Here is a 27,776-nt window from a genome sequence, read left to right as displayed (position 1 = left end):
GACAGTTTTTTTATTTATTTAGTCTAAATTACAACGTGATGGATTTCTCACACACACTACTTAAGTGCTATTAGAGTTCAAACCTGAGACCACTTATCTACAAGTCAATGCATTTTTCCACTCGGCTAGACCACATTGGTATAGAGACATGAGTTTTAGAAAATGGAAAATGTAGCTTGCCATTGCTGACTTCAGAGACTTGTTACATTGTTTTTGGGTTTTACTAATACAACTGAGGAGTTGGATCCCATGGGAAAATTTGGATTCAATATTGGAAGATGTCAAGTGTGTGTTTGTGTGTGAGCAAAGTCAAATTGAGAATATAAAGGGACAATTTAAGGCCTTCAAATTCTTTTTAAAATATAATCCATTACAATCATCGACATATATTCCTCTTCTCTGCAATTTCTCAACGAGGCGGTGTTTACAACAAATGCAAACCAATATCGGCAACACCAAGCAAAGTGAAAACGACAGATCCAACATAGGAAACCCTGGTAATTAAAGACATGTATATTATTAGTTTAGACTTTAGAGAAAGCACACATGAAGGAAGACACATGTTTGTAAATTGTATGCATTAACCTTGCTTCGCCCCTCTGCCCTTCAGTGAGCTGATCAATGGTTCTTGGAGAGACATAAAATGGTCCTCCTCCGTCTGGTCTCTGAATGCAAATAGTACCATTGCCATCTTTGACAGCCTGAACAAGAATTGGGGGGCATTTCCATGTCAACAAAAATCTCCATCGGAGAACATTTTGCAGATAAAATGAGGCATTTCGGAGAAACTACAATTTTTTTCTGTTAGCAAGCGATATTGAGGGACGAAGATTTTAACATGGGGCCTCAACTACAACTTAATAAAGCCGTTTATAGTTCCACACTAGATTCTTCCAAGTATCAAGGTAATTTTTAGGTTTGAAGTCTCTATTTGTATGTCAAAGGGTATGAAGTACTTGAAGCATCATATTAACAACAACATACCTCACCAATAACACTCAAAGAAGTACCAATTGGAAGCACCCGCTCAATTCGTTTGACTCCAAGGACCTAAGACAAAATAGAGCCAAGCCATCATATTTCTTGAACCCAGTGGAGTTTTGTATGCATATAAAGATTACTAGTAAAGGAAGGCCAACCTGGCGGTCCTCCTTCCCTTTTGTTATGTACGGAAGGTTTTCGAGATCATCTAATGTCTCAACTCCATGCCACCTCCTTGATGGTTCAAAAACTGCATATCGATCTGTGCAGTAAAAGCCTTCGGCACTTCGAGCTCCCACCACTTTCACATGAAAAGTCCCATCATCCTGATATAACAAAATCAAGGAACCACCAACATGTCCTGTTAAGTCAAATTTCAACTCCAAAAGAACCAGACTTAAATACAATACACTCATGAGAGAGAGAGAGAGAGAGAGAGAGAGAGAGAGAGAGAGAGAGAGAGAGAGAGAGAGAGAGAGAGAGAGAGAGAGCAAATTCTCACCAAATACCATGGGACTTGTTCGCTGGTAGAATGCAAGACTTCATAATCCTTCCTCCATTTATCACCCTTGTCCTCGTTCTTGTTCTTGTTCTTATCCTCATCCTCGTCCTTGTCCTTATTCTTGATGCGTTCCAGAAAATATTTTAAAACCTAAACAAGACATCACCAAGATAGTTAATTATCAATGACACCCAAAAAAAGAGCCTACTAAAGGAAGCATCCAAATTTGTATAGGTTGTTTAGAGTTATGATTTGCTTACCGTTTTCTCCACAACTACACCTTGTAACTCACTAAATTCACAGTTCATGGGAGTTTCCGAGCCAACGTTTCCCCGAAGTGCAACCATCAATCTATTCTGAGATTTCAACAATGGCTCTGAACAGTAAAACGAGATTTAAATTTTAAAAAAAAATCTAAAAAATCTAATTTAGGAATTTCAAGAACTCAAAGAACAAGAGTTTCCACTGAAAAAATAATAATAATAATCAGTGCATACCCAAATCCTTAAACTCCCTAATCTGAGGGACCGATGCAAGGTTATCTGCTGAAATAATCCAAAACGCAAAAAAAGTTACCCACCGAGAAATTTAATTTCTTTAAGAACTTCAAAATGTGCAGTTAATTGTTGTTACTGAGCTCTGCTGAACAAAAAGCTTGAATCTTTTGAAAAGATGGATCATAAACTGACCTGTCATAGGAGCGGCCAGCAAGGTAACAAGCACCTCCCAACAAAAAAAATCCTATACTTTCAATCATCTTCTACTCTCTGTACTGTGAGGAAGAAATCAAATTTGTCCTTTTTTATTGTTCAACTTATGCCCTTTTAATAAAGCAAGTTCCCTCTTTTGTGGAGGAGTTTTTGTAAATAAGAAACACCCAGGAAAGAAATCTAGTTTAAAAGGGTAACAAATTTGTAACAAACTTAATGACCAAGAAATATTCATATTTAGGCAAGTTTCAGAGGCAGCCCTGATTGGGGTGGGCTAAAAAGTTTATTGCAAGCCCTAAGCCCAAAAGGTTGGCTTGGCTTATAGCCCAAGATTCGGCTCAGCCTGTTATAATTTGAAGAATAGTATTAATAAATATACACTTATATTATAACAATCAGATAGAATGCAAAGTGAAACCAAAAGATGCAACATAAAACAACCTGGTTATAAAGCCATCCATTAGTTTAGACTTTAGAGAATGCACACATGAAGGAAAACATGTGACATGAGTAGATAACGAACGCCGCCGCAAACACACGCGCGCATGCACGCACAAGTGTCACATGTTTGTATGCATTCAAGGATTCATAGAACCAACCTTGCCCACATCCTACTCTCTTAAGTGAGCTGATCAATGGTTTTGGGAGAGACACAAAATGGTCTTCTGTATGGTTCCCGAATCGAAATGGTACTATTGCCATCTTTCACAGCCTGAACAAGAAATTATAAAATGGGGCATTTCAATGTCCAACAAAAGCACTAGCAAAAGAACTTGGTGCAAATAAAATGGGGCATTTTCATGAAACTACAACCTCACCAACAACACTCAAAGAAGTACCAACTGGAAGTACCCTCTCAATTCGTTTGACTCCAAGGATCTAAGCCAAAATAGCAATCATATTACTTGAAAACCAATGAAGTTTTGTATATAGAAAGATTGCTAATAAAGTAAGGCAGACCTTGTGATCTTTCTTCCCTTTTGTTATAGGGAGTTTCACTAAAACACCCAAAATAGGGGCTGAAATTATAAAAAAACCCAACACCCAAAACACTTTATAAACACACCCAAAACCTATCATTACACACACTCGAAATCCATTTATAAACACACCCAAAAAATATACAATTGTTGATTTTGGGGTTGATTTTGGGTGTGTTTCTATGTTTAAATAGTGTGTGGTTTTTTTTATAAATACATGTCTAGGATTTGGTTTATTTATAATAATCTATTTGTTATAAGTGGAAGGTTTTCGAGATCAGCTAATGTCTCAATTTGGGGCCAGCTTCTCTTTGATCCTTCAAATGCTGCATTCTCAGCTGGGTACTCAAAGCCTCTGGCTCTTCGAGCTCCCACCACATTCACACGAAAAGTCCCATCATCCTGATATAACAAAATCAAGGAACCACCATGTCCTGTTAAGTCAAATTTCAGCTCCAAGTGAAGCAGATATAAAATTTCTTCAATCCAGCACAAAAATGAACACACCATAGTTGCATAGTCTTGTGTGAGAGAATGAGGCAGAGAGAGAGAGAGAGAGAGAGAGAGAGAGAACAAATTCTCACCAAATACCATGGAACTTCTTTTGTGATAGAAGGCATGAATTTATAATCCTTCTTCCATTTCATCATCCTTGATGCGTTTCAGAAAATATTGTTCTTCACCTCCCTACCAAAAAAAAAAAAAACCCACCACTAAACAAAGCATCCAAATTTGTATAAGTTGTTTAGAGTTATGATTTGTATACCCTTTGCTCCACAACTACTCCTTGTAAACCACCAATTTCACAGTTGATGGGAGTTTCCGAGAAAACTTTTCCCCGAATTGTGACCACCAATCTATGTTCATATCTCAACAATCTCTCTGAAAAGTGAAATTATGAGATAAAAATTCTTATGTAGAAATTTCAAGTACTTCAAGAAACACTGCAGCCTACCCAAATCCTTCAACTTCCTAATCCGATGGGCCGATTAAAGATTATCTGCATCACTTTGATAACCCAAAACGCAAAAAGAGTTACTCACCAAGAAATTTAATCACTTTAGAACTTAAATGTACCAAACAAAAGAAAAAGAAAAAAAAGGTGCTTCAGAACTTCAAAATGTGTACTTAATTGTTACTGAGCTCTGCCTAACATAAAGCTAGAATCTTTTGAAACAAAACGATTAACATAAAGCTAGATTCAGTTTCAAAAGATGAAGCATAAACGGACCTGTCACAGAACCAGCCAAGAAGGTAGAGAGCACCTCCGCCCAAACAACTTAGTATTCCATGCTTAGGCATCTTCCACTCTCTATGAACAAGAAACAAATTCGTTCTTTTCTATTATTCAACTGATGCTCTTTTACATAACAAGAAGTCATTTTATAGTGGAATTTTAAAGACATTGAAAATAAATAAAAAACTCATGAAAGAAATAAAGTTGAAACAAGGTAAAGAAAGGAATAAAAGAGTAAACTTGATGACCAAGAAATATATATTCATATTTAGGCAAGCACTTGGTTCTGTTCTACATTAACACCCCTCCCTTGATCATGTATAATGAATGTATAAATCATACATTACATGTTACACAAATTTTCATTTCATCAATAAGTGACGAGGGATTTAAACTTCGACCATTTCCAATATTGAAAAAAGAAATATTCGTTACACCAAGAGTTATTTAGTCATGCTTCCTCACACATTCATCCCATTAAGCTAACTAGAGCCCATGGCTATAGGGACAGAGTTTCAGAAAGTGGAAAATGTAGCTTGCCGCCATTGCTGAGTCAATATTGGAAGATGTCAAGTGTCTCTGAGTAATTTCCAGTCAATATCTGGGTTGACACATACTGATTTGCAGCTTGTGTATAATGGTTGCCGTCCCAATTCACATACTCTTCTGGATTAGTGCATGGTGTTGCAGTGACCAAAGTCCCATTGAGATTCTTGGTTTCTCCACAATTAATCCGATTATCAAAATTTAATGGCAGACCTCCATATCCACAGCAAGCTGCTATGCCTTGTTTGAATCCTGAAAGCCAATAATTAACATTCTTGGATATTATTAATCTTGAGATCCAAGAAACCCAATTTAATTAATTAGGAAAGCTAGCTTACCGTATTGAGCATAGTTTGTGATGAGGTCCAACTTTATTTTGTAGATGTTGATGTAAGTAACATTGGCTTCTGGGAATTTTCTCTGAAACTTGAAACAAAGATCATGTAGTTGTGCATTGAAAGCAGTAGCAGCACGGTTGTGGGAAGCAACGCATCCAAATTGGTCAAGCTGTGATGGGTTTTTCCCAAATGTTGCAATAATTCTTGGTAGGCATCCCAGTGGACCTGTGTTGTGAATCCGAAAATTCTTAGCCCCCTGATTGTATAGTTTCTGCAAAAGAAAACAAAAGTTAATATTTGTCTCAAATTAAGATTCTGAAGTAGGAAACATGACAGACAGAACCTGAATTCCGGCCTCGAATTCGGTCATAATAGATGGGATTAAAGCAACTACTTGGTCTTCTGATTTAGAAGAAAATGCACCATCAAGATCATTCTGTCCCACATCGAATGTATAAAGGCCCTGCTTGAAATAATCTTCGAAAGGGAGGACATTTTGAAGCTTCTTGTCTAAATCCCACACCAGTCACCGAAACTCTCATCAGTAAATTCCACATGATCAACAAGCCAATTCTAACCACATTATATAATTAGTACCTTTAGATAGTATCTCAAGAGCTTTTGCCTTGAATCTGCCAAATTGAGCAACCTGAATTCCAAAGGAGAAGGGGCTTATTGAGGCTGCATTGGCTGGAAGAACAGTAGACCCTCCAGTTGCAAAATTGCATCCTGTTTGGAAGCTTGGTGCACCAACAGAATCCAAGTATGGATTCAGAAATGGTAGGTCCATTTCATTCACTGCAGCATATATTAATGAAAATAAAGTAAAATTGTAACATGTCAAACATGTCTATGTAAACCAAATATATATACATATACGTGTAAGAACAAAGATATATACTTTACTTAGGTAATCAATGATCAAATATCCATTGCAGAAACGTTTAATAGGAAAAGCAATTCCTGCATTGAGGCCTCCGGTGTCTGAATTCGAATCTCCGAAGTTAAACACTGCTGGATAACTAAGATTGGCGGGGCTAGTTGTAGGCAAGAATGCAGCCAATGATGCTAGTAATTGAAGGGCAAGAACTTTCAGAGCCATGGTTAAGAAGGATGATTTTTATTGAAGATGGATGGTTAAGGTCATAGAGGTGAAACAATTTTTAATATATATAGGTGCTTAAGGTGGCAGGCCGGAACTTGAAAACAAAAGTTTGGTAAGATATAGGTGTCTTGCAAGCTGAAATAGCCACGTAGGGATGCAAATGCGATGAAGTGCCTTGAGTACGAATGCAAGGGTCCGAAAAAATACAAGGCAAATTGTGGGTAACTTGTCTTGCTTTCTGACACTTAGCCCTCCACTACAAGCCTCAACTTTGAGATGATCCAATCATCTAAGCATTCTGCTCTGTTAATTCAAGAAAGATATTTGCTTACAGACCGACCTCTAAGTTACAACTGGACCATGACCTTATCTGATTAGAGAAGTGACAAAATATAGAACTAATTCAAGCAATAAATAATAAAAAATCGTATATACAAATGTGTATACAACGTTCCTCTCACAATAACTGATCACGTGACCAGCACATGAGAGATGAATGTGAGAGATCACAAAATTATCCTCAAACGTGCAATGAGTCTATACAAGGACATTACACACTTTTTTATAAGACTAGACTTATAGAGAGTTGATTACATGACCAATTATTGGAAAATGAACTTTGTAAGAATTGTTCACTTGTAATTAAAGTGAAAGCATCCCCTTGTACGACAAGTCGTTCGATGGCTTGATTCTTCAGCAAGTGTCATCCGTGATGTCGTCGTCGTGCCATTACTTAAAAGACGGGCCGGGTTCGATTGATACGGGTGGTTATTTTGTTACCAAAAGCCCGTCAGCAAAACCCTCGAGAAATCCCAAAAGCCCTAAACGGCTTAAAGCCTAAAACCCCACAAACCACACACACTCCAAGTCTCCGCCACTCCGAGGGAAGGCTGAAGCAAATCCTTCTCTCTGCTTCTTCATCCTCATTTCCAATGGCTGCGGTCGCTCTCAGAAATCCTAGCTCCAGGCGCATCCTCCCCTACTCCTCGCAAATCTATTGGTGTACCCGAGGATCAGTTGGTTCTTCAATCTCTGAATCCAGTTTCGGAAATGACCGATCTTCTAGCCCCAATCCTTGGTGGAGATCCATGGCCACCTTCACACGCACGTTAGTATTCATCCGCTGTGTGTGTTTGTTACTTTGAGTTGGAATTTTTCATATAAAAAAATGGGACTTTTAGAAGAGAGAGATTTGTGCGTTTGAGTTTTGTATTGTTTAATTTAGTCTGAATTAGATTTATCACCATTCTTTTCTTTTTTACTCCTTTGAACTTGAATATCATGGGATAGGAATTTTTCTGGTTTGTAACTATAATCACATTCTTTATGCATATGATGCTGCTTGGCCAACAGAAAACCTCATGTGAATGTTGGAACAATTGGACACGTCGATCATGGAAAAACCACTCTGACTGCCGCAATTACAAAGGTTGGTCATTGATGCAGTGATTGCTTTTCTATGCATGTTTCTGGACTCTATGTTTATCTGTATTTTCTTCTTAAATAAGAACCTGAAAAGAAGTTGCTAAAAAGAGCAGCTTTTCCAGCCTATAATACATCTCCTTCTCATGAAATGAGACCCGGTACATATGAAAGAGTTGTCAACCAAAAAAGAAAGAATTTTCCATAATCGTAATGTTTTAAATTTTCCTCAGGTACTAGCAGAAGAGGGAAAAGCTAAGGCTGTAGCCTTTGATGAAATTGATAAGGCCCCTGAAGAGAAAAAGAGAGGAATTACAATTGCGACGGTTAGTATGTTTTTCTTAATTATCATCTTGGCATTTTGGTATTTGTGGAATAGTGTAAGCTTCCATTGGTTTATTGACTCATCTTCTCAAAGTATTATTCCAACCTAACTTGGGTTTGCCTTGATTTTGAAGGCTCATGTCGAGTATGAGACTGTCAAGCGACACTATGCACATGTGGACTGCCCAGGACATGCAGATTATGTCAAAGTAAGGTTTGAATTTAAGGGAACAATATTTGCATACATGAATTCTTCTAATAAGTGTGATTAACACGCAGAACATGATTACTGGAGCTGCCCAAATGGATGGGGGCATTCTGGTTGTATCTGCTCCTGATGGGCCTATGCCACAAACTAAGGAACACATTCTGCTGGCTCGACAGGTGGGTATTTTTGTGGTCACCAGATTGCAAAGAAAATCAAACTTATGTGCTTTTTCTCGTGTATTTGTGTGCACAGTGATGTATATGTATACTTTTTTGTTGGTTGTATTGCACAGGTCGGTGTGCCATCACTTGTGTGTTTTCTCAATAAAGTCGATGCTGTTGATGATCCAGAGTTGTTGGAGCTTGTGGAAATGGAGCTCCGTGGTTCGTAGATTTAGGAGATCACTTTATTAGCAGACGGCTTTATATTCAATTGAAGTTTTTTAATTTGTCTTATGTTTCTGGCAGAGCTTCTTAGCTTCTACAAGTTCCCTGGGGATGAAATCCCTATTGTCCGAGGTTCGGCTCTGTCGGCTTTACAAGGCACAAATGAAGAGATTGGCAAAAAGGCAATTCTAAAACTTATGGATTCTGTGGATGAATACATTCCTGACCCTGTACGCCAGCTCGACAAACCTTTCCTGATGCCAATTGAAGATGTTTTCTCAATCCAGGTAAGTTGGGCATGCATTTAGCCATACTCGGGTAGACTTTCCTAAATCTTAATCCCTTTAGGGTATTGACATTTGTTACAAGCATTGTCTTAAAGTTGGCCTTTAATTTTGTTCATAACATCTGGGTACTTTGCTCTCGTAATATCATTGCTGCTGCCTTAACTATTACTACTGTTTTGATCATGAAACTATTATTTTTTTATTATAAACTATTACTTTTATAAAATTGATGTGATTTATTTGAATTGCCAGTGTTGCCCATTTCTAATGCCTTACACCGTTCTGATCCTTATTTTTATTTGATTTTCTTTTTCTTTTGTGCGTGGTTTATTGCAGTAGGTAGTTTCATTTTCAGCAGTCACTTCACATTATCAATTTCTTTTGTGTTTTGAAGGGTCGTGGAACTGTTGCCACTGGTCGTGTTGAACAAGGGACCATTAAAGTTGGTGAGGAAGTTGAGATTCTGGGGTTGCATCAGGTCTGTCTAACACAAGTTTTTATATTGTTTGGTGCTGCAAAGCTTTCTTGTGCATTTATTTCCCTTTTATTTCTTTAGCAAATGATTTGCTATGCAACTCATTCTATGAGTTGGCATTGGCCTAAGGTGGACCTTTAATTTAGGCGGCATTGATCTTTGAATTAGTTTTGATAGCTTGAGGATAAAATACCACTCTAAGAAGGGCTAATCTTTAGTTTGTGTTCTTTTTCAGGGTGCTCCTTTGAAAACAGTGGTGACTGGTGTTGAGATGTTCAAGAAAATCTTGGATCATGGAGAAGTAAGTGACTGATTCTAAACATTCTTCAATATACTAAGGCTTTTTTACCGCACAAAATATATCTCATGATGGGTTTGTGCACTTGACTAGGCTGGTGATAATGTTGGTCTTCTTCTTCGAGGTCTAAAAAGGGAGGATATCCAACGAGGACAGGTGTGTGGTTTCAATTGCAGCAGAAAAATTACCTGTGGAAATTATTTTAAGAAAAGTTATTGAACTTGTGGATATTACCTAGTTAGCTTATACCTTGTGAAAATGAGCCTTTTATTGGTTATTTTTTATTTGAACGCGCTAAGTTTCTTTCAATTGTTTGGGCAACTAAACTCTGTTTCAGCACTGACTGTTGTAAATGTTGGATGGCTCTGCTGCACTTGTTTGTTCCCATTGCATAGGTAATTGCTAAGCCAGGAACAGTGAAGACACACAAGAGGTTTGAAGCAGAGATATATGTCCTCACAAAGGATGAAGGTGGACGCCATACTGCCTTTTTCTCAAACTACAGGCCTCAGTTTTATATGAGGACTGCAGATATCACTGGAAAGGTAGAATTGCCTGAAGATGTTAAGATGGTTATGCCTGGGGACAATGTTACTGCAGTTTTTGAGCTGATTCAACCGGTTCCTCTTGAAGCAGGTTTGTTCACATCATCTCTGCCGCTGAAAGCTAAATAATCTGCTTGTCTGTGTTTTAATTTGACGTGGTTGTTATTTCCGGAGTTTCACTGTTTCTGTTTCCTTATTCCTTTTAATTGAAGTTTTGAAAGCTAAAACTTCCCTACGTTTATGTGGCAGGACAAAGATTTGCCTTGAGGGAAGGAGGTAGAACGGTTGGTGCAGGAGTTGTTTCTAAAGTACTCTGAGATGAGATTTTCCTGTGCTGGATCCTTGAATCTCTCTGTATGCACATTAGTGGAAAAAGGGGTGGGGAACCAAAAGAACTCTTCACTTAGAAAAAACTGACGTGTGGTAATTGGTTACGTAATCCGCATTTCATGAGTTTGTTTTAGGTATTTTTGGTGAGATCATCTGTTTTAGGAAAAGAACAGAGTAAATTAAGAAGGAAATTTGGCACGTTTTCATCCCCTAGTTTTTACCAAGGCTGTCAATAATGTGATCAGGGTCAGTTCGTTCAAGTAATTTATATTCTTTACCATGTACAATGTGACATTTTTTTTTTTCCTTCCGGTGGCCATCATTGCTAATCTGTTTCACTTGTTGAAAGCCTTGTTCCTTGTATGTTCTCTTTGTTCGTTTTCTAGCTTGCATGCTTGCTAGTTGCAAAAAAAGGTGATAGTAAAAATAAAAGATTTTGCCCCGGCGATGTTTGGAGCCATACCATAACAGGAATACAGGATGCTCTTGACCCAAAAAAAGTGTCCAAATAGAAAATAATCAAAGATAACATAAAGAGCCAATTGACCTGGCAGAAAAGAGGGGAAAATGGAAAGCACGATTCCAACGTTATTTGAGTTCCAAAAACTGCTATTATTAAAACATTTATTCTATAACCAATCAAAAAGTTATTTGAACAGCCATAGAGATTATATGAATATAGATGGGAAGAGAGAGTTTCATGCACAAAATTGTATAGTACTACAGACTACCACCAAGTCACCCTTCTATCAATTCACATTCTACATTACTACTACTACTACCAGCTCACTGGTCATTATCCAGAGCTCGGATGACGAGAGCTCCGATTCACGGCAACTGAAATCAGATTTCCACTTTTCTTTCAAAGATGGGTTCTTCACCTCATGTCCAACAAGCTTCACCTCTCTGCTGATCGCCCAACTTGGTCACCATATGTACAGTTATATTCTCTTGTTCACCGCTCTAGTCAAATGTTCCTCAAACCATCTGTGTATCTTCTTCTTCTCATTTCATGCTCAAGCAAGCCTCAACACGGCCACTGCCATCAGTGTTGCAGCTCTGAAGTAAATCTCTTTCACGCTTCCCTCTACCCTTTCCATTATTTCCTCTTCTTTTAGATCCAACTTCTTTGAATTCTTGCTGATATGAATAATTGTGTCCCTCAGCTTGTTCACTGCCCAAGAGAGCCAAACTAACCCAATTGCAACTCCAGTATTCAAGAGTTTGGACGCACAAAAGGGCACCCTCCCACAACCTACTTTACAGAGGACAGAGAATAGGAGAGCTAAGCCGGTTCCAGCGATACTAGCAGAAAACTGGGTGAGGAGCTCTGGAACCTCAGGGCCAGATCTTTGAAGTGAGAGAATTGCTGATTTCCCATGCCGCCTTCTGTTAATCATTAAAGATAGAAGGCTCTCACAGGCATGGAAATAGTTCCTCTTGTAGAGATCTCTATCTTTGCCTACTCTTTTCCCACTCTTCTGCTTTTGTGTTGCCTTTTTTTTGACTTTTTCCGGACTGTTAAGTGGATAACAGACATAAAGTTAATATGAAGCATGCTTTGATCCAAGATTTGGTGGAAGAACAGGCATACCAGTGTGACACCAATAATATCAATTACAGCAAAACAATTTAGTTTAATCTTGAAACTGATATCCCTTAAACAGGAACAAAGAAATTGAAAGAGAAAGGGTAAAAGGCAAAAAGAATAATAAAAACATGTTATGTCAATACCTCTTTAAAGGAGCAAGGGTAGTCACTTGCGCCTTCAAAAAAGTTCCATCAATATTAGCTCCTGCTTCCTTGCTCTCCACCCTGATTCATAAAGTTATTGTCAGGTCATGTTTTATAGGAGAAGAGAAAGAAGAGGAGAGAAAATGGAGAACATTTAAAATATAGACAGTTGGAAACTATAAAGAATATTCATCAAAATGAAAGGTATTTTCTAAGCAAGGATTATTAAGGAAAAATTCATTCTAAACTCAGTTGGTCTTTCGACCAAAAAAAAAAACTCAGTTGGTCCACAAGATCTACTGATTCCATACTGTTGAAAGAAATATATTCATGCATTTGTATTCAAACATAGTTAGAAAATATTCATTCTGAGGACTATGATAAGTATTTGATCCTGTAAACAAAAGATGCCAAATTTAAATTTAAAAAAAGGAATAATCGTCCATGCGTACCTATTGAAGTGCGGAACCAGCACACACTGCTTTTTCCAACAAACTGAGTTTCTCAATGAGTAAAACTCAGCAACAACTGAAAGGAGATGCTCCATCTCAGTCCCTGTACCCGTAAATAAGACTCGACCATCTGGCTGAACTGTAATTTTGGAACTCCAGGCAAGACCTCCCACAAAGTCCAAGAGAGGCTTCTGGGTATTAAACTCACTACTTGGGTAGATAAGAGAAGGAATGAATGCTTGTTGGCTTATTTCATGTAACCCCATCAAGTTATATAGTACGGTTATATCTAGTCCGCCTTTCTCTGCTTCAGTTTCTCCAGACTTGAGGAACTGCAACATTTTTTCACGTCTTATGAAGTGTTCAGCAATTCCAATGCTGAACAGCACTGAGTCTGGATGAACATCTGTAATCAGCAGGAAAAAGAGATAATTCAACATATTGCAAAGACATTACATTTCATTATAACATATGCGATAAGGATATAACCGCATAAATCTGATATGTCATTATTGCCAAGTTATGTTGTTCTAATTTATTTTAGGATGCATGAGATCATCATTTATAGAAAGTTATGCTGGAAATGGAGAAGAATAAATCTAATTTATTGTAGTACCACTCAGACCATCTAAATCTAATCTTATCTTTAACCACAATAGAGCAAGATAGACAAAATTTAAATAAATTCTTTGGGACAAACGGCAATGAAATCAATATAATTTGGTTATGGCTATAACTCATAGATTTTCAAACAATAGCTGCATACAACAATGAACTATTGAGGTGCATACTTTGCATGTCAGTGAGTACAGGCCTTTCGGTCTTGGCAAACCAGTTGGCCTCTGGCAATCCACTGGCGAGTTTCCATGGCTCCTCACATTGCTGCGGCATCAATTTCAAAGATCCCAGTTTTGTGATTTCCTGCTTTGCTCCATAACTCGGCAGAAGGGGTTGAAAATCCTGCGTTAATCAAAGGAAAATATATAATCTTTTCAGCAACAGCTTTAAAAGAAAAAGGAAATATATCGGTTAGAACTTCAATTCCATTCAGAACAATAAATCAAAACAAGAAAAACTGAAGCCCCAGAGAGAGCTAAACATGCAATACAAACTCAAGGAACCGAATTTGATTAATACGAAAGCAACCCAAATAACAATCAGACATGAAAATTAAACCCAAATGAATCAAAATCGAACGCAAATACAAAAATCTCATCTGCAACCGAACACCAAACCAATGAAAACCAATAAGCTAAAGCTTCAAAACCTTTACTTTACCTTGATAATACCCATGCCCTGCTCTTGCTGTAAAACAAGGCCGTGAGGGTAGCCATGAGAAGCCATCAAACAAAGCTTATCTGCCATTGCTGAGAGAAACCCAGTTTCAGAAACCAATTCCTCTCCTTTTTGGTGCGTCGTGCCTCTTCTTCACACCACCATAAACTGATCCATCCCTGGACCTCAAAATCCAAGATTTTTCACAATTTGGTCTTTTTTCATTTTGAGCTGCAGCCACACAATAAAAATCGAAAATAACAAAGTCGGATTTTGTGTCATCCAGTTGTTTTATCGACAAATTTCTGATCTGAGAATCCAGGTTGGATTTCTCACGTCAGACAAAAAGTGTCTGTTTTCTTCCACCTTGGACTCTCCTGAACATTGGGTTTTCTGCCCGTGTAGCTTTGTACACCATACATAATACTTCTTAGTTTCTCGTTGTGGCATCTTGGCCGTCGAGTTTGCATACCATTGAGATTGTGGCCCTTGTTGATCTACGTTTGTATTGTTTGATTTGGCTAGGGTGTGATGAGTCCGTACTGAAACAGAATTGAGGGGAAAAAATCTTTGCATGGAAATTGACCCCACAATGGAAACCTCTAGATTTATTTGAGGGTTTGGATTGTAACATACCAAAAATGAAAATAAAAATCCGACAGATGTTATCGGAAAAATAAAATTCATCTTCTAGCTTGCATAGTTCGAAATTTACTTTAAATTCTATCTCATTTTGAGGGTGCTTTAATTATTGTGAAATGCGTTGGTGAAAATTTTCAGTTTTATTCAACGAATCGTGTTTATTGCACATTTTATTTTAGGTGATCAAATAATTTTCGATGTGAATAATTTTTTGCATGAATGACTCGACTTAAAATAAAAATAGCCTGCAAAAGACCTACTAGTGTAGTTGTTTAAAGTAATTGTTCATCTAGATAAGATCATGAATTTGAGTCCCAGTATTTGTTCCGATTGTTGAATTGAATTATGAAAATAATCTTTAAAAAAGGGTGTACATTATCTTTTTAAAATAAGAAAAACACATTATCATGGTGCCAAACTTCATGCTTCATTTGGCACACCTGAATGTTTTTCCAGTCTCTTGACATTGATTGTCTTCTTAAATACAAATCAATCACTTAAGCATTCAAGAACTCAACCATAGCACCAAAATGATAAAAATCTTTGTTCATACTAGTCGTGTTTGCTGCCTTTAAAGCAAGGCAATCCCTTGTTCGATTCTCTTTATTTTAATAATGAGAGCTTGCTTGCTGGCTGGCTGGTTCTTTATTTTCTTGTTAGTTTTTGTGGGTCTCCCACCTATGCTGGAAAAGTATATAAAATAAAAATAAAAATAAATATTCTTTTAAAATTAGAGAAATAAATATGACCACCAAACAGAGCAAGCTACCATAAAACCTAATATCAGTTTGGAAGTCAAAATGCTTATAACTGAGAGATTGAATGGGCTGCAACAACCTCTATCACATGCAGGTATTTTATTGCATTTATAAATGCACTATCTACTTGTTCTTCCTTCTTTGGTCAATAGTCGTATCAAAATCAATGTCATGTAGTGAATAATTCATATATTTCACAAAGTAATGTTCAAAAGGAGGAGAATACAAAACTATATAGAAATATCCGTTGTTTTAGAAGTTTTTCTTTGAAAGAATGTTACGATCAATCACCTGATTATGTAGATTGATTTTGGTTTGAAACCTCACATGCATCAACGATAAATATCATAATGTGCGAGCCAGCGTGCAACCGATCTTAATATTATATATATTTTTAAAATTTTAATTTATATTTTCTTTTATTTGGAAGATGATAATAGGAAATCTATGAGGTTCACCATTTGTTGACACCTGGCATTGTGGCATTTGATCTTCATAAGTAAGTAGTGTGGTCGTCCGTGTAGACTAGTTATCCCCGCAGCAGCTGGTCAGCTCATCACCCGTGCAAGCTGGCTCGCGCCCATCGCCAATTGGCGCGTCCCATCCCGCACAACTTGAGCAACAAAGCCAACGGCTATTAAATCCTATGTAAAGTAATCATCAGTTTATATGTGAAAAGCTCTATTTAAAAATTGAATTAAAAAATAGAACTATTTTAATTTAATTTTAATGTATTTCTTTCCCAAATCAGGCAACAAATTTGAACATGGGTTTATCTTATGTATGAATCTCACTCCCAATTAATATGGATACTAAATAGAGAAGTAATCTGCGCGAGGATTAAATTGCGTATCCGAATGACTAGAATGGCCTTGTGTGTCTATAGAGCCGGATGCATACGCGGGCCAATGGGAGAGCGAGTTGGTCCAGTTTTAAAGGTCGGCAAGTGCGCTTCTGCTTCATCACCAATAATTTCACTGTCGGGAAAAAACAACTATAAAAGCATAATCACAAGTCGTCGTGTTACCATTTCTCTCTCTCTCTCTCTCTCTCTCTCTCCTCTATTCTTTCTCTGATTGTGAGAACACAGAGCTCTGGAAACTCACCTTCGAGAACAACATTCCCGAAGGAAACCCTAGATTCTCTCACCATACAGTCACTTGCCGGAGAAAATATTCAGGAAAAGAAGAATCTTGTATCGCAAGTCCAAGGTTCTTCATTTCGCATCCAATTTCAGCCAAATTCCACATTTCCGATTAAACCCTAGATCCCAAATTCAATCCCAGAAAAATTAAAGCCCCAAGTAATTCAATTTTGTCGCCGGGTATGGGTAAGGTTTTCAGAGAAACCTCCAGGCCCTCGTCTTCTTCATCCTGCCCGGCCTCTTCGTCGCCCCCGACAACCACATCGACGTCGATCACCGAGACCGTCAACGGGACCCACCATTTCAAGATCACGGGTTATTCTTTGTCCAAAGGGATTGGGATTGGGAAGTACATAGCGTCCGATACGTTTAATGTGGGCGGGTATTCGTGGGCCATCTATTTTTATCCAGACGGCAAGAGCGTCGAGGACAATGCCGCGTACGTCTCGCTCTTCATCGCGCTCGCGAGCGAAGGAACCGATGTGAGAGCTCTCTTCGAATTGACCCTTTTGGATCAGAGTGGGAATGAGAGGCACAAAGTGCATAGCCATTTCGGGAGGACCTTGGATAGCGGTCCCTACACGCTCAAGTATCGCGGTAGCATGTGGTGGGTTGGCGAATTTCCAGTTCTTGATTTTGTCTTTGTGGGAATCTTGGTTTTCTTGCCTTCTGTTTTTATGAAAGTTTATGAGTTTGTAAAAGTTGGTAACTTGGGTTTTCCATTTTCAAAAAGAAGCATGCTTTTATTTTTTGATCTGTTTTTGTTTAGATGCAATGTTTACACATAACAGATCCAGAAGAAGGGTATTAAAGTTAGGTTTAAAAAAGGTTGAAAATCTGTTAATATAATTAGGAAATGTGAAGCAATCAGTGGGTTCGGGATTGAAAATTTTCTGCAATTTGGAAAGGTTTTGATTGCTTGTTGTTTTTGGCTTTTTCACTAATCTTGCAACCTGCAAACCTTTAAATCTCTATGCTGAACCTGATTCTAACTTGTGTATGATATTTATATAATGTAACGGCTTTTCTATGTGGGTACAAGTAGGAAAGTAAAAGGCAATATGTAACATCGGGCAGTGAGAGAATAAATTCATTGTTGATCTTGTTAACCTGTCAATGTTCCATTTGATGTTTTAAAAGTGTCTGCCAGGGAGTTTAGTTGATTACTTCTTTTGATGCATGCCTTGGAGTGATTATATAGAAATTTCATGTCATTTGAATATGACAAGGTATCGATATTTTCTATGCAGTCCAATATGGGGTCTAGCTTGGTTTCAGCCTTGTATCCTGTACATATCCATTGTTGTCACTAGTTTTGCATATAGGAAGGGTTTAATGGATTCTTGGGATCCTGCAGGGGTTACAAGCGTTTTTTCAAAAGAACTTCTCTGGAGACATCAGACTACCTTAAAGATGACTGCTTGTCAGTGAACTGTATGGTTGGTGTTGTGAAGTCACACACGGAGGGGCCAAAAATATACTCCATACCAGTACCACCATCCAGCATGGGCCATCAGTTTGGGCGGCTACTGGAAAGTGGAAAGGGAACTGATGTAAATTTTGAAATTGACGGCGAAATTTTTGCTGCTCACAAGTTGGTACTAGCAGCTCGATCACCTGTATTCAGGGCCCAACTATTTGGTCCTATGAAGGATCAGAACACTCGGTGCATAAAAGTTGAGGACATAGAGGCTCCAGTCTTTAAGGTTTGATGCATTTCTTCTTTTTCTTTGGTTGGTTATGTTATACATTTGTTTAACTAATGCTGATCAATCTTTGTACTTTAGATAGTAAATTGGTTACCATATTTATTTGCAATTGTGTCAGTTTGTCAGACATGTTGCACTGACATTGTCATCCAGGAGTATGATCTCATGCTTTTTGTGCTTTAGCTGCAAATCCTGCCAGATGTTATTGATCAAATATGCATTCTAGGATTATTTATTTTTTCGCTTTGTTGCTTGTGCAGTGGTTGTAAGTGGTAAAACATGGCCTAGTGTGAAGTAATAAGTTTCAGTTTTCATGGAGAACGTCCAATTTGGGTTGTATTATTATGCTTTCTGCATAGTGCTTATTCTCTTTCATTATAAATGTAAGCTAGGTTGGCTATGAGGTTTCTGCTCTAATTCTTTTGTTTCTTGTGCTATCATGTGAAACTGTAGAATTAGTTAATTATAACCATCCACCTGGGAATTGTTTCCATGGATATTATTGGCTTTGTTTCTCACTATTCAACTGTTTTTCCACTCATTCATCTTGTCCTTGTGCAGGCTTTACTTCATTTCATATACTGGGACTCTCTGCCCGACATAGAAGCGCTTACTGGAATTAACTCCAACGGGTCTTCGACTTTGATGGCGCAGCATCTGCTTGCAGCAGCGGATCGGTATGGCTTAGATAGACTCCGGTTGTTATGTGAGGCAAATCTCTGCAAAGATGTTGCGATAAACACTGTGGCAACGACATTAGCATTGGCAGAACAACATCACTGCTTCCAGCTGAAAACTGTGTGTCTCAGATTTGTTGCAACACCTGGAAATCTATCAGGTGACTCTTTTCTCTATCTAGCTTTGTTTTACAATGTTGTGTAATTTGAAAAAGAAAACTGTCATCATCTAGGCTCCAAATGAGATTGTTGATGATAATTATGCACGATGATTTGGTTATATGCGGATGACTCTAAAAACTGTGGTAGAATTGTAATCAAGATTGGAGAAATTAATGACTACAATGATCTATGTATTGACTTGTCTTTCTTATTCCATTGAAGTTTTTAATTTGTATTCGGTAGTAATATGTGTCCTTTTTTCCATTGACAGTTATATGAATTAATATGTCTCATGTTAGTCCAGATGTTTAGTTTAAACTATAAGCCTCAAGGTCATAAAACTAAGGATCCGTGTTTCATAACCTGTCATGTTAGGCTTTACCTATCTTGAGAGTAGTACTTCCTCTTGGCCCTTTGGAAGGTCATTTGGTACTTGATTATACTTCTATCATCGGCCATTTTACTTATGGATACATAAGCCTTTGAAAAGGGTTGTCAAAATTGGCTGAGATAGCAAGAAAACAACCCACTCTGTATAGTGATGTGTGGTTTACAATTGAAAACAACTAGGGTATTTTGGATCTTGTTTTTTACTTGGAAAATCTTCTAGACTTGGTGTAATTACTGGTCACATGAATTCTCATCTTCTATTCTTCTATGTTATGTACAGTATCTCTTGTTAATTTTTTTTTCTAGACCTTTTTGTTTTGCGTCTTCTGATGCATTGGTCTTTGTTTGATTTGTGATTCCTGAATATAAATAAATGCGAATGTTATGTAAGTAATTCTTAATTCTTTTATTTTTGTTTTGCAGGTGTGATGCAAACAGATGGTTACAAACACTTGAAGGAAAGCTGCCCGTCTGTTCTGACTGAACTCTTGGAATATGTAGCTAGAGTTAGTGAACATTCTGTATCTCTATGCAGGCATGGGAATGACGCTATTCTTGATGGTAGTGACATCAATGGCAGGCGGGTGAAGCAAAGGCTATAGTGAACTGAGCTTTTTGAACATCTTCCATGTAGAAAAACAAAATGGAAAGAGAAAGAAAAGTGAGGAGCGAGATTATTTCTAGGTTTAGAAATAACTACTAGTTTTTTAGGCTTGTTATTCGAAAGGATGTTGATGTCTCTGTTGGCTTGTAATTGAAAGTTGTAGTACTTACTGTTTTGATTGAGAAAAAGAAAAATTCAATTCCCTGGTTTGTGCCTCTCTCTCTCCGTGTTGAAGTTGTAAAACGTACTGTTTTCTTGATATAGAGCAAAATTCAATCCCCTTTTTTTTTCTCCCCTTTTTTTTTCTCTCCTTTTTCCTGCGGTGGCAGTTTATTTCTAACCAATAAACAAAGACCACAAGCATATTTGTAAAATGTACTAAATTGACAGTTAGCAGCAAAGCTCACCCTCAGATTGCCCTACAACTCTGTTTTGATGTCTTGAAAACTGGTGCAAATGAGCAGACAGTTTGTCCTATAACCCCCTTTTTGGCTGCAGATTTCTGTTTTTCGCTGCAGATTACCAATGCTAAACAACTGTACCTCGCCTATACCTAATTTCCAACTCCTCCCTCACGCTCATCTACTTACCTCGGCAGTTAGTATAGAAGTCAACAGATGCACACAAGCCCTGATAAGAAGTCCAAATCCGACAAATAGAACTGAATAAATTACAAAAATTAGTTGGCCTTTGGCTTCACAAACACAGCTTAGTGAAACCTGTTTTGATTTTTTATTTATTTTTGCCATTGAAAAGAAAATGTCAATAGTCTAATAAATGGAAATGAATCACACAATTTCATTGATAAATTTTGGTGCATCAAAATGAATGCTGGCCACTTGTTGAAGTAAATCTAATACAAAGAAGATATTTGCAGCAGCACAGAACTTATTAATAACAAGAATTTCAATAATCTTCCAATTGTTAAAGTGGAAGCTGAAGAAAGATTGTGGGCGCCAATAGTTTCAATTCCCCCTGACTTCTCATCTCTCACTTTGATGCTTGAAGAGCAGTTGTAATCCATCCACCCAATTTCCTGATTCTCAAGATCATAAATGACTAGCTTATTTGAAAGCACCAAATCTCCCAGAAGGGTCATGGAATCTCCATTTCCGGATTTCATCCCACTGCTCTGCCAACCAGAGCACCAAACATCATCCTTCAACTGGAACAAATAGTCATGAGGATACACCGTCATTGAAGCCGAATTCTTGAAATGGAACTTCACCACTGGAAATCCATCATCGACACTCTTGGAATACTGGAAACATTTGAACTGCTCATCAACTGTATGTAATTTCAAGTCAGGCTGACTTGCAAAGATCTTGCTCATGACTGGTTGATAAACCTCCTCTGGAAGATAAGCCAAGGTTGTACCACTGTCAATTATTGTCCCTTCCTTGTCTCCAGTGTCAAATACATATGTGGGAAGTTGTACCACATCGCCACCCACCTCAATTGCCTCCATCGCAACATTGTAATGTGCCTGCCTTGGCACCAATGGAGTTGTATTCTTCACTATTGGCTGCACCACTTCCCCAATGGCAAAAATCCCACCTCCATTTACATTGTCCAGGCAATGTGCAAATTGTTTTCTGACCTTTCCAGATGCAGCCAGCTGTGAAATCACAGATGAATTTGCCTGCCCAAAACCAAGTATCCCATCAAGAGCTTCAGAAGACTTACCTAGCTGCCCAGATTGTTTAGCTCCACAACCAAATACCATACTTCCATTTGTTCTTTCATCAAATTCAATATTGTCCTTCACAAAGTAACCCGCTGTTGCGCTTCCATCTCCATAAGTCACATCATATTCGCAGAGCAAGGTTGGCCTGCAACCAGGGAGCTGACCACTGTATTTGGATGTGCAAAATTCTTGATCACAAGTAACAGGTTGTGACGTTGAAGAGCTCTTTGGATCATACAATGTGAGCTTCACACCAATATCACTTTTCTTGGGACAGTTTGTGCAGTCAATACAATTGACCCATAAAATGTCACTTCCTGTATCGACCTGGACAAAATAGTCCTTTGAAGGTGAGCCAATCCCAAGTTTGGCAAAGTAGAGGCCAGTGTCAGAAGGATGGCCATTGCCGCCTATTTCCAGATCCACAGCAGAAGTAGAGCCTGAGCCTGCAGAGGCTAGAATTCTACCATGGCGGCGAGCATCATGGGATTTAAATGCACTCAAAGACCGCTGGCCCTTGAACTTATGGTGCACAGGGAACACAAAGTTACCTGACGCATCCAGAACCAATGAGAAAAGAACCAGTATACAACCCAATACAGCCCCTCTTGTCGTTTTCCCAAGATCCATTGAAATTGCCCAAAAAAGCAGGAGCCTTTAAGGCTACTTTTACAAAATTGATTGAGGTTGAAAACAACCCAAAGATTCAATTTTGACAGGCGAGAAAACTGAAGCTACAAGATCTGATTGGACCCAACAGCAAAAGAAGCTGTTTTGGTACAAATCCCAGATTGAAAACAAATTCGTAGCTTGAATTCTGAGGCTTAGAGATGTGGGTTTTGTTGAAAATTCATTGTCGAGTTGGGTGGAGAAAGAACAAGGAGGTCGGTGAAGGAGGAGGGAAAGGCATGTGTGAAGAGAGAGGAGAGGGAAAGCCAGATAAAATAGAAGAACAAAGCGCAAAGCAAGACGGCAAGAGAGAGAGACAGACAGACGAGAGAAGACTCGGACGAGAGAGTTGCGCGTTGTGTATGTCAAAGATTAACACTAATTGTCCATTAGTTAGTTCATCTCAACTTTAATTAAAAGTACCAGTGTCAACATGCCAAACCAACAAAATAAAATTAAAAAGAGAGATAATAACAAAGTCAAGATAATAATCATCTATCCAAAAGACACCACAAAATTACAACAATTTATTTTTCTGTATGTTTGGAAACGACGTTCAACATTGAAATTGCCAATTGGGTTTTTCGTGCCAATTACGCAGTTGCGTCTTCTTTGCTTTTTTGTTATATTCTTTTTGGCCGGCTACATTCTTTCCTAATGAAAGAAAGACTTGGTAAAGAGAACCAACTTTCCTCTTGAAATACTGTCTTTTGAGTTCGTGAAAAACGAGGACTAAGTTTGGCGGTAGCTATATGTCCTTTGTGTTTCGAGTACTTGGCTGACTTGGATAGGTGTAATCAAAGTTTTCTTTGTTTTTGGCTTAGGTTAATACTTATTCAAATCCAAATCTCGAAAATCAACGGTGGAGATGAACTTTATCACAATTTTTATGCAAATAACACTAGGGTATTCTATTATCCTTCAACAGTATTTTAGAAAAGCCAAATAGCTTCACAAGCCTGACCAAAGGAAGCAAGTTTAGCTCTTACATAAGTCTAATTCAACAATAACACTAGGCAATTATCATTCCTACTTTTCCTGCTCATCATCGTTATTGGTAACTGATTAACTGATATAATCTGATGGTGAGCATTTCATCCGCCATGATTATCTTTACTTGACATGCTGAGTAAACCAGGCCAACAAATCTTGATGGGCTTCTCCAGCATGCTTGACAGCAGCCTCATCCTCTTCCTTGTACCTGACAGTCCATCCATGTGGAACACCAGGAAATATTTTCACATAGCCATTAACCTGCATAAAAACTACATCAATTAGTTTCTGAAAGTCATGTTGGCATCTGGGAAATTCCTCACTTTGCAATCACGGAATCATCGTACGACAATGTATCATACAAAGACTTCCATTTTGGTTTCAGTGATGTTTCTAATGAATTTCACTTTCAAGGAATCGTTTGTGGGGTGGGAGCATGAACACCCCATTTGATAACCATTTCATTTTTAGTTTTTAGTTTTAATTTTTTGTGCTAGAGTATAGAACAAAATGAGAGTGAGAATGGGAGTGAGGATGAGATTGGGAGAGAGGATGAGAGGGGAGGATGGGAGGGAGGAGTAACAAAAGTGAAAACAATTTCAAATAGATTTCAGTTTTTAGTTTTTATTTTCACTTTTGTTAATCCTCCCTCCCATCCTCCCTTCTCATCTTCCATCTCAATTCCATCTTCACTCTCATTCTCACTTCCATTCTCCCTCTTTTTCCTATATACTCTAGCACAAAAAATGAAAACTAAAAACTAAAATTGAAATGGTTATCAAATAGGCCCTAACTTTCTGAAACTGGAAGACATTGACAATTTATGATACAAAGACTTCCATTTAGGTGCTTTATTAATGAATTTCACTTCGAATATATTAACTTTCTGAAGTTGGGAGATGCTTACCTCAGGCTTAGTGGATAAAACCTCCTCATACTTTTTCAGGAGTTCAGGTGGAGAGATCTTGTCAAATTCAGCACCCAATATGGCTATTGGAGCCTTAATCTCTGAAACAAAAGAAGAAGAAAAAAAAAACAGTAAAAGGTGTATTAGTAACTTCAAACACCAGAAGACACCAACAAGAGTGCAGTAGTGCAGCCCAAGACACTAGAAGCAGAGTCTTCCTTTGGCCATATTTATCATACACAGCAGTTTAATTCTGCAGTGAAAATACATACCTTTAATATCATCAACTGTGACAAGGGAAGGGTGTAGCAACACTGCAGCTTGAATGTAATCAGACTTTGCTAGCTCCACAACCACCTTGGCTGAATAACAACCAAGAGTTGTTGATTAATTTAACAGTAATTGCACAACTAGTGAAACCTAAAAAAACAAATTTCTACAGTTATATGATTCTACTCTAAAAGTGTGAGTAGGAGTCTTACCACCCCAACAGAACCCTGCTGCTCCTATCTTTGATACCCCTTTGTTCCTTAGAGCAGCAATTATAGGTTTAGCATCTTCAAATCCTTTCCCCTTAAAGAAAGAGGTGGGGGAAGAAAATAGCAACACTTTTAGCACATGATTAAACTTGAGTCATGATTACATATTCAGCAAGTTTACACTTTAAAGATCAGGGAAATAAAAAAGATTCAGAAACAAACTGTTCCATGAGACTGTATCCAAACTGATACAGGCCTCTCAGCATTGTCCGGTACGTAGGGATCTCCATAAAAGAAGTCTGGAACCACAACATGGAATCCAGCAGCACTAGCTATTTTGTCGGCAAGCTTCCTTTACAGAAACAGCAGTGAGTTCAAGAAAAATGAAAACATGTAATGAAAGGATGGGAAATAAATGTCAAAGCAAAGAGTAGTCCAGTTGTTAAAGCAGATTAACTCTTGTTAACGAAGCAACAAATTCACTTATCATGAGGTTTCAGAAATGGCGTAGACAAATATACGTTTCACGGACTGAGTGATAAAGGGCTTGGAAGTGCAGCATCAAATATAAAGTTTTTACAAATTTAGCGGAGAATTGTCATTTCATTTGGTGAGAGGGTTTTAACAACTGTAAACCCTCCAAGGTCCATAAAATAAAACTTCTCTTATAAATGGCTGCCCCTAAAACAACCCATTTCAAAATTTTTATTTTTATCTTTATGCAGACGTAAATGATCATGACCAGAGTAGGCAACAAAGAGTATCCATCAGAATTCAGTAGCTAGATAAGCTGCAGCTAATATTTTTCAAAAAGGAAGGGGATTGGGAGAAATCATGTTAGGCTTTTCATGTAAGGTGCTAAAATATCCATCATGTACCATTAACAAACGCGGATGCAGAGTTGAGAAAGTAGGCATACCTTAGGTTTGGTGCTTCAAATCCTTCAAAACAAATAAATATACTGTCAAAACTTAAAATTTCAACTCACCAAGCGGAATTGAAAAAGCTCTAAACAAGTACAAAAACTTACTAAAAAGAAAGTATTTGGACCAACAGAAAGAAATAACCATGTAACTGATCAACTTAGAATTTAAGCATCAATATTATACATGTACAAAAAGAACACAAAGGAAAAACAATCCATTTTTGAGAACCTAAGCATGGAAACCGTAATTTAACTACCACCCAGATCACAAAAGTAGATGAGATGTGAGACAAAAAAAACCCAAATTCGTATGTGGTAAACAATAGCAGCAAAAAAGAAAGAAACTTCGTCAAAATTACAAAGAAAGAAAGAAAATTGGTGAAATGGGTAATTACCATATACATCAGAAATGAGAAGAATGGCCTGCTTGGAATCAGAAGGGCCAGTAACGTAGGCTTTTAAGCCTCCAATTTCAGTCACTGAACCAGCTCCGGAGCTTGAGCTAAGGGTTGGTGGGTTTTCACAGCACTGAGGCCCCGACATAGCTTTACTCAGAGAAGCAGAGATTCAGAGCCACACACACAAAATCAGTAAGTGAGAGAGCTCCACTGATATATTAGGATAGCTAGCAGTACTTGCCTTGGAGAACAATTTGCTTACTATCTGAAATGTTACACGTATCGAAACATTATTGAACAAGTTTTCTCCTGACTTTTTCTTTTTTCCCTCATGATCGATGAAGACAGGTTCAAGAAGAGCCACAGGCACAATATTTTTCATTTTTTCATTTGGGTTCACAAAGAGCCACAGGCCCAATATTTTTCATTTTTTGTGGGTTAAAAAAGAATACAGGCCCAGTTTTTTTATTTTCTTTTAGGTTCACAAAGAGCCACAGGCCCGGTATTTTTCTTTTTGGTAATTTGAGTCCATATTTAGCCCAATCCTCTTGTCTTGATTAGCCCACGCATGGGAGGAGTGTGTGTGACTTTGCTATTGCATGCTTGCTAATTGCGGAAATTCTCAAATGCGGGATAAATGTTGTGGGATGTGAGTAGTCATTCAACAATATGTAATTAATTGGCCACTCACATCCCTCAACTATCCTGCATTGCAGATCAGTTTATGTAACAAGATAATACATTCACATAACCAAATCAGCATAAGTCACAAACTATTTAGAAAATGAAAATTCGTAATTCTTTATTATTTACCATGATTACGTACCAATTTCACCGTACTTAATAATTAGACCTAACCTACCCAAAAGGAATAGTAAGTTTGGACACATACCCGCAGAATCACATGGAGAGAGAGAGAGAGAGCAATTTGTAAAATATTTGCATCGAAATGTTGTTTCATCCTCACAATATATTAAATTAAAAATGTCTAAATATGCGATCATGATTCCAATTTAGCAATATAACATATGTGACAAAGTATCATTATTGTACCGGTACATACACTTTCATCTCCAAAAACAAATTCAGAGTCGAACAGATGCAATTGGTTCTTGCAAAACAGAAGAAATAATAACACACGCAAACACCTTACATTATGGTGCAAGCACTAGTGCTAGTGTTATCGTCGCTGAAATAATGGAGCATTGAGTTGCCAACCGGCGGTTCCTTAGTTCGATGATAACAAGGATAAGGATACATTTGCATTGGCGGTGGCGGTCGTGGCAGCGGTGCCATGCTCGAGTGGTGACCACTACCACCATATGCATGTGGCGGCAGTCGTGGCAGCGGTGCCATGCTCGAGTGTTGACCATAACCACCATATGCATGTGGCGGCAGTGGAAATGCAGGCGGTGGACCTGGCGGTGGCCTCCCGTACATCCCTCGGGCCCAGTTGTTTTGTGGCCCAAGCGGTTTTGGCTTGGGGAAATTGCCCTT

General features: G+C 38.1%; 6 protein-coding genes, 1 long non-coding RNA gene and 1 pseudogene across 11 annotated transcripts; 2 read left to right on the top strand and 6 right to left on the bottom strand.

Moving 5' to 3' along the window:
- Nucleotides 1-173: 173 nt before the first annotated feature.
- LOC110773876 (E3 ubiquitin-protein ligase SP1-like) lies at nucleotides 174-3,172 on the bottom strand. 4 transcript variants are annotated; one of them, XM_088245244.1, is made up of 11 exons: nucleotides 3,154-3,172; nucleotides 3,007-3,072; nucleotides 2,635-2,905; nucleotides 2,172-2,536; nucleotides 1,981-2,032; nucleotides 1,744-1,859; nucleotides 1,484-1,633; nucleotides 1,140-1,307; nucleotides 985-1,050; nucleotides 586-701; nucleotides 174-494 (listed from the first exon to the last, which is right to left on the bottom strand). In XM_088245244.1, the coding sequence occupies exons 4-11, from the start codon at nucleotides 2,238-2,240 to the stop codon at nucleotides 425-427; spliced, it is 807 nt and encodes a 268-aa protein (XP_088101370.1). In that variant the 5' UTR covers nucleotides 2,241-2,536; nucleotides 2,635-2,905; nucleotides 3,007-3,072; nucleotides 3,154-3,172; the 3' UTR covers nucleotides 174-424. The 4 variants fall into 4 exon arrangements, with proteins under 4 accessions (XP_088101370.1, XP_088101369.1, XP_021834085.1 ...); XM_088245243.1 differs by having other exon boundaries at nucleotides 176-494; nucleotides 1,981-2,028; nucleotides 2,173-2,536; XM_021978393.2 differs by having other exon boundaries at nucleotides 176-494; nucleotides 1,981-2,025; nucleotides 2,173-2,536.
- A 17-nt stretch (nucleotides 3,173-3,189) lies between these two features.
- Nucleotides 3,190-4,506, bottom strand: LOC110773878 (uncharacterized). The gene is made up of 5 exons (XR_002529380.2): nucleotides 4,405-4,506; nucleotides 4,129-4,181; nucleotides 3,940-4,055; nucleotides 3,758-3,860; nucleotides 3,190-3,575 (listed from the first exon to the last, which is right to left on the bottom strand). It is a non-coding gene; the product is annotated as an uncharacterized LOC110773878 (long non-coding RNA).
- Nucleotides 4,507-4,639: 133 nt separating this feature from the next.
- LOC110773875 (GDSL esterase/lipase At1g54790-like) lies at nucleotides 4,640-6,529 on the bottom strand. Of its 2 annotated transcripts, none has more exons than XM_021978390.2 (5): nucleotides 6,201-6,529; nucleotides 5,892-6,092; nucleotides 5,638-5,804; nucleotides 5,295-5,565; nucleotides 4,640-5,208 (listed from the first exon to the last, which is right to left on the bottom strand). In XM_021978390.2, exons 1-5 carry the CDS (start codon nucleotides 6,394-6,396, stop codon nucleotides 4,964-4,966), a joined length of 1,080 nt encoding a protein of 359 aa, XP_021834082.1. In that variant the 5' UTR covers nucleotides 6,397-6,529; the 3' UTR covers nucleotides 4,640-4,963. The 2 variants fall into 2 exon arrangements, with proteins under 2 accessions (XP_021834082.1, XP_021834083.1); XM_021978391.2 differs by having other exon boundaries at nucleotides 6,196-6,333.
- A 687-nt stretch (nucleotides 6,530-7,216) lies between these two features.
- On the top strand, nucleotides 7,217-10,981 carry LOC110773873 (GTP binding Elongation factor Tu family protein). Its single transcript, XM_021978388.2, has 12 exons — nucleotides 7,217-7,507; nucleotides 7,753-7,828; nucleotides 8,055-8,147; nucleotides 8,280-8,354; nucleotides 8,425-8,529; nucleotides 8,646-8,736; nucleotides 8,821-9,026; nucleotides 9,421-9,504; nucleotides 9,737-9,802; nucleotides 9,893-9,955; nucleotides 10,195-10,435; nucleotides 10,594-10,981. The coding sequence occupies exons 1-12, from the start codon at nucleotides 7,332-7,334 to the stop codon at nucleotides 10,659-10,661; spliced, it is 1,344 nt and encodes a 447-aa protein (XP_021834080.1). The 5' UTR covers nucleotides 7,217-7,331; the 3' UTR covers nucleotides 10,662-10,981.
- A 290-nt stretch (nucleotides 10,982-11,271) lies between these two features.
- Nucleotides 11,272-14,491, bottom strand: LOC110773874 (uncharacterized). Its single transcript, XM_021978389.2, has 5 exons — nucleotides 14,139-14,491; nucleotides 13,652-13,820; nucleotides 12,861-13,266; nucleotides 12,409-12,489; nucleotides 11,272-12,192 (listed from the first exon to the last, which is right to left on the bottom strand). The coding sequence occupies exons 1-5, from the start codon at nucleotides 14,223-14,225 to the stop codon at nucleotides 11,691-11,693; spliced, it is 1,245 nt and encodes a 414-aa protein (XP_021834081.1). The 5' UTR covers nucleotides 14,226-14,491; the 3' UTR covers nucleotides 11,272-11,690.
- Nucleotides 14,492-16,566: 2,075 nt separating this feature from the next.
- On the top strand, nucleotides 16,567-20,440 carry LOC110773880 (BTB/POZ and MATH domain-containing protein 2). The gene is made up of 4 exons (XM_088246091.1): nucleotides 16,567-17,286; nucleotides 18,037-18,385; nucleotides 18,950-19,226; nucleotides 20,041-20,440. The coding sequence occupies exons 1-4, from the start codon at nucleotides 16,862-16,864 to the stop codon at nucleotides 20,217-20,219; spliced, it is 1,230 nt and encodes a 409-aa protein (XP_088102217.1). The 5' UTR covers nucleotides 16,567-16,861; the 3' UTR covers nucleotides 20,220-20,440.
- A 552-nt stretch (nucleotides 20,441-20,992) lies between these two features.
- Nucleotides 20,993-22,986, bottom strand: LOC110773883 (aspartic proteinase 36 pseudogene; annotated as a pseudogene).
- A 475-nt stretch (nucleotides 22,987-23,461) lies between these two features.
- Nucleotides 23,462-26,584, bottom strand: LOC110773881 (endo-1,3;1,4-beta-D-glucanase). Its single transcript, XM_088245495.1, has 7 exons — nucleotides 26,277-26,584; nucleotides 25,876-25,897; nucleotides 25,179-25,308; nucleotides 24,960-25,050; nucleotides 24,750-24,839; nucleotides 24,478-24,578; nucleotides 23,462-23,831 (listed from the first exon to the last, which is right to left on the bottom strand). Exons 1-7 carry the CDS (start codon nucleotides 26,422-26,424, stop codon nucleotides 23,691-23,693), a joined length of 723 nt encoding a protein of 240 aa, XP_088101621.1. The 5' UTR covers nucleotides 26,425-26,584; the 3' UTR covers nucleotides 23,462-23,690.
- Between the last annotated feature and the right edge of the window lie 1,192 nt (nucleotides 26,585-27,776).

The sequence above is a fragment of the Prunus avium genome, chromosome 8 (genome assembly GCF_965620075.1).
Source record: "Prunus avium chromosome 8, drPruAviu1.hap1.1, whole genome shotgun sequence".
Lineage (NCBI taxonomy): Eukaryota > Viridiplantae > Streptophyta > Magnoliopsida > Rosales > Rosaceae > Prunus > Prunus avium.
The sequence above is the reverse complement of the archived record's forward strand: the minus strand, read 5'-3'. Positions and strand labels throughout refer to the sequence as shown.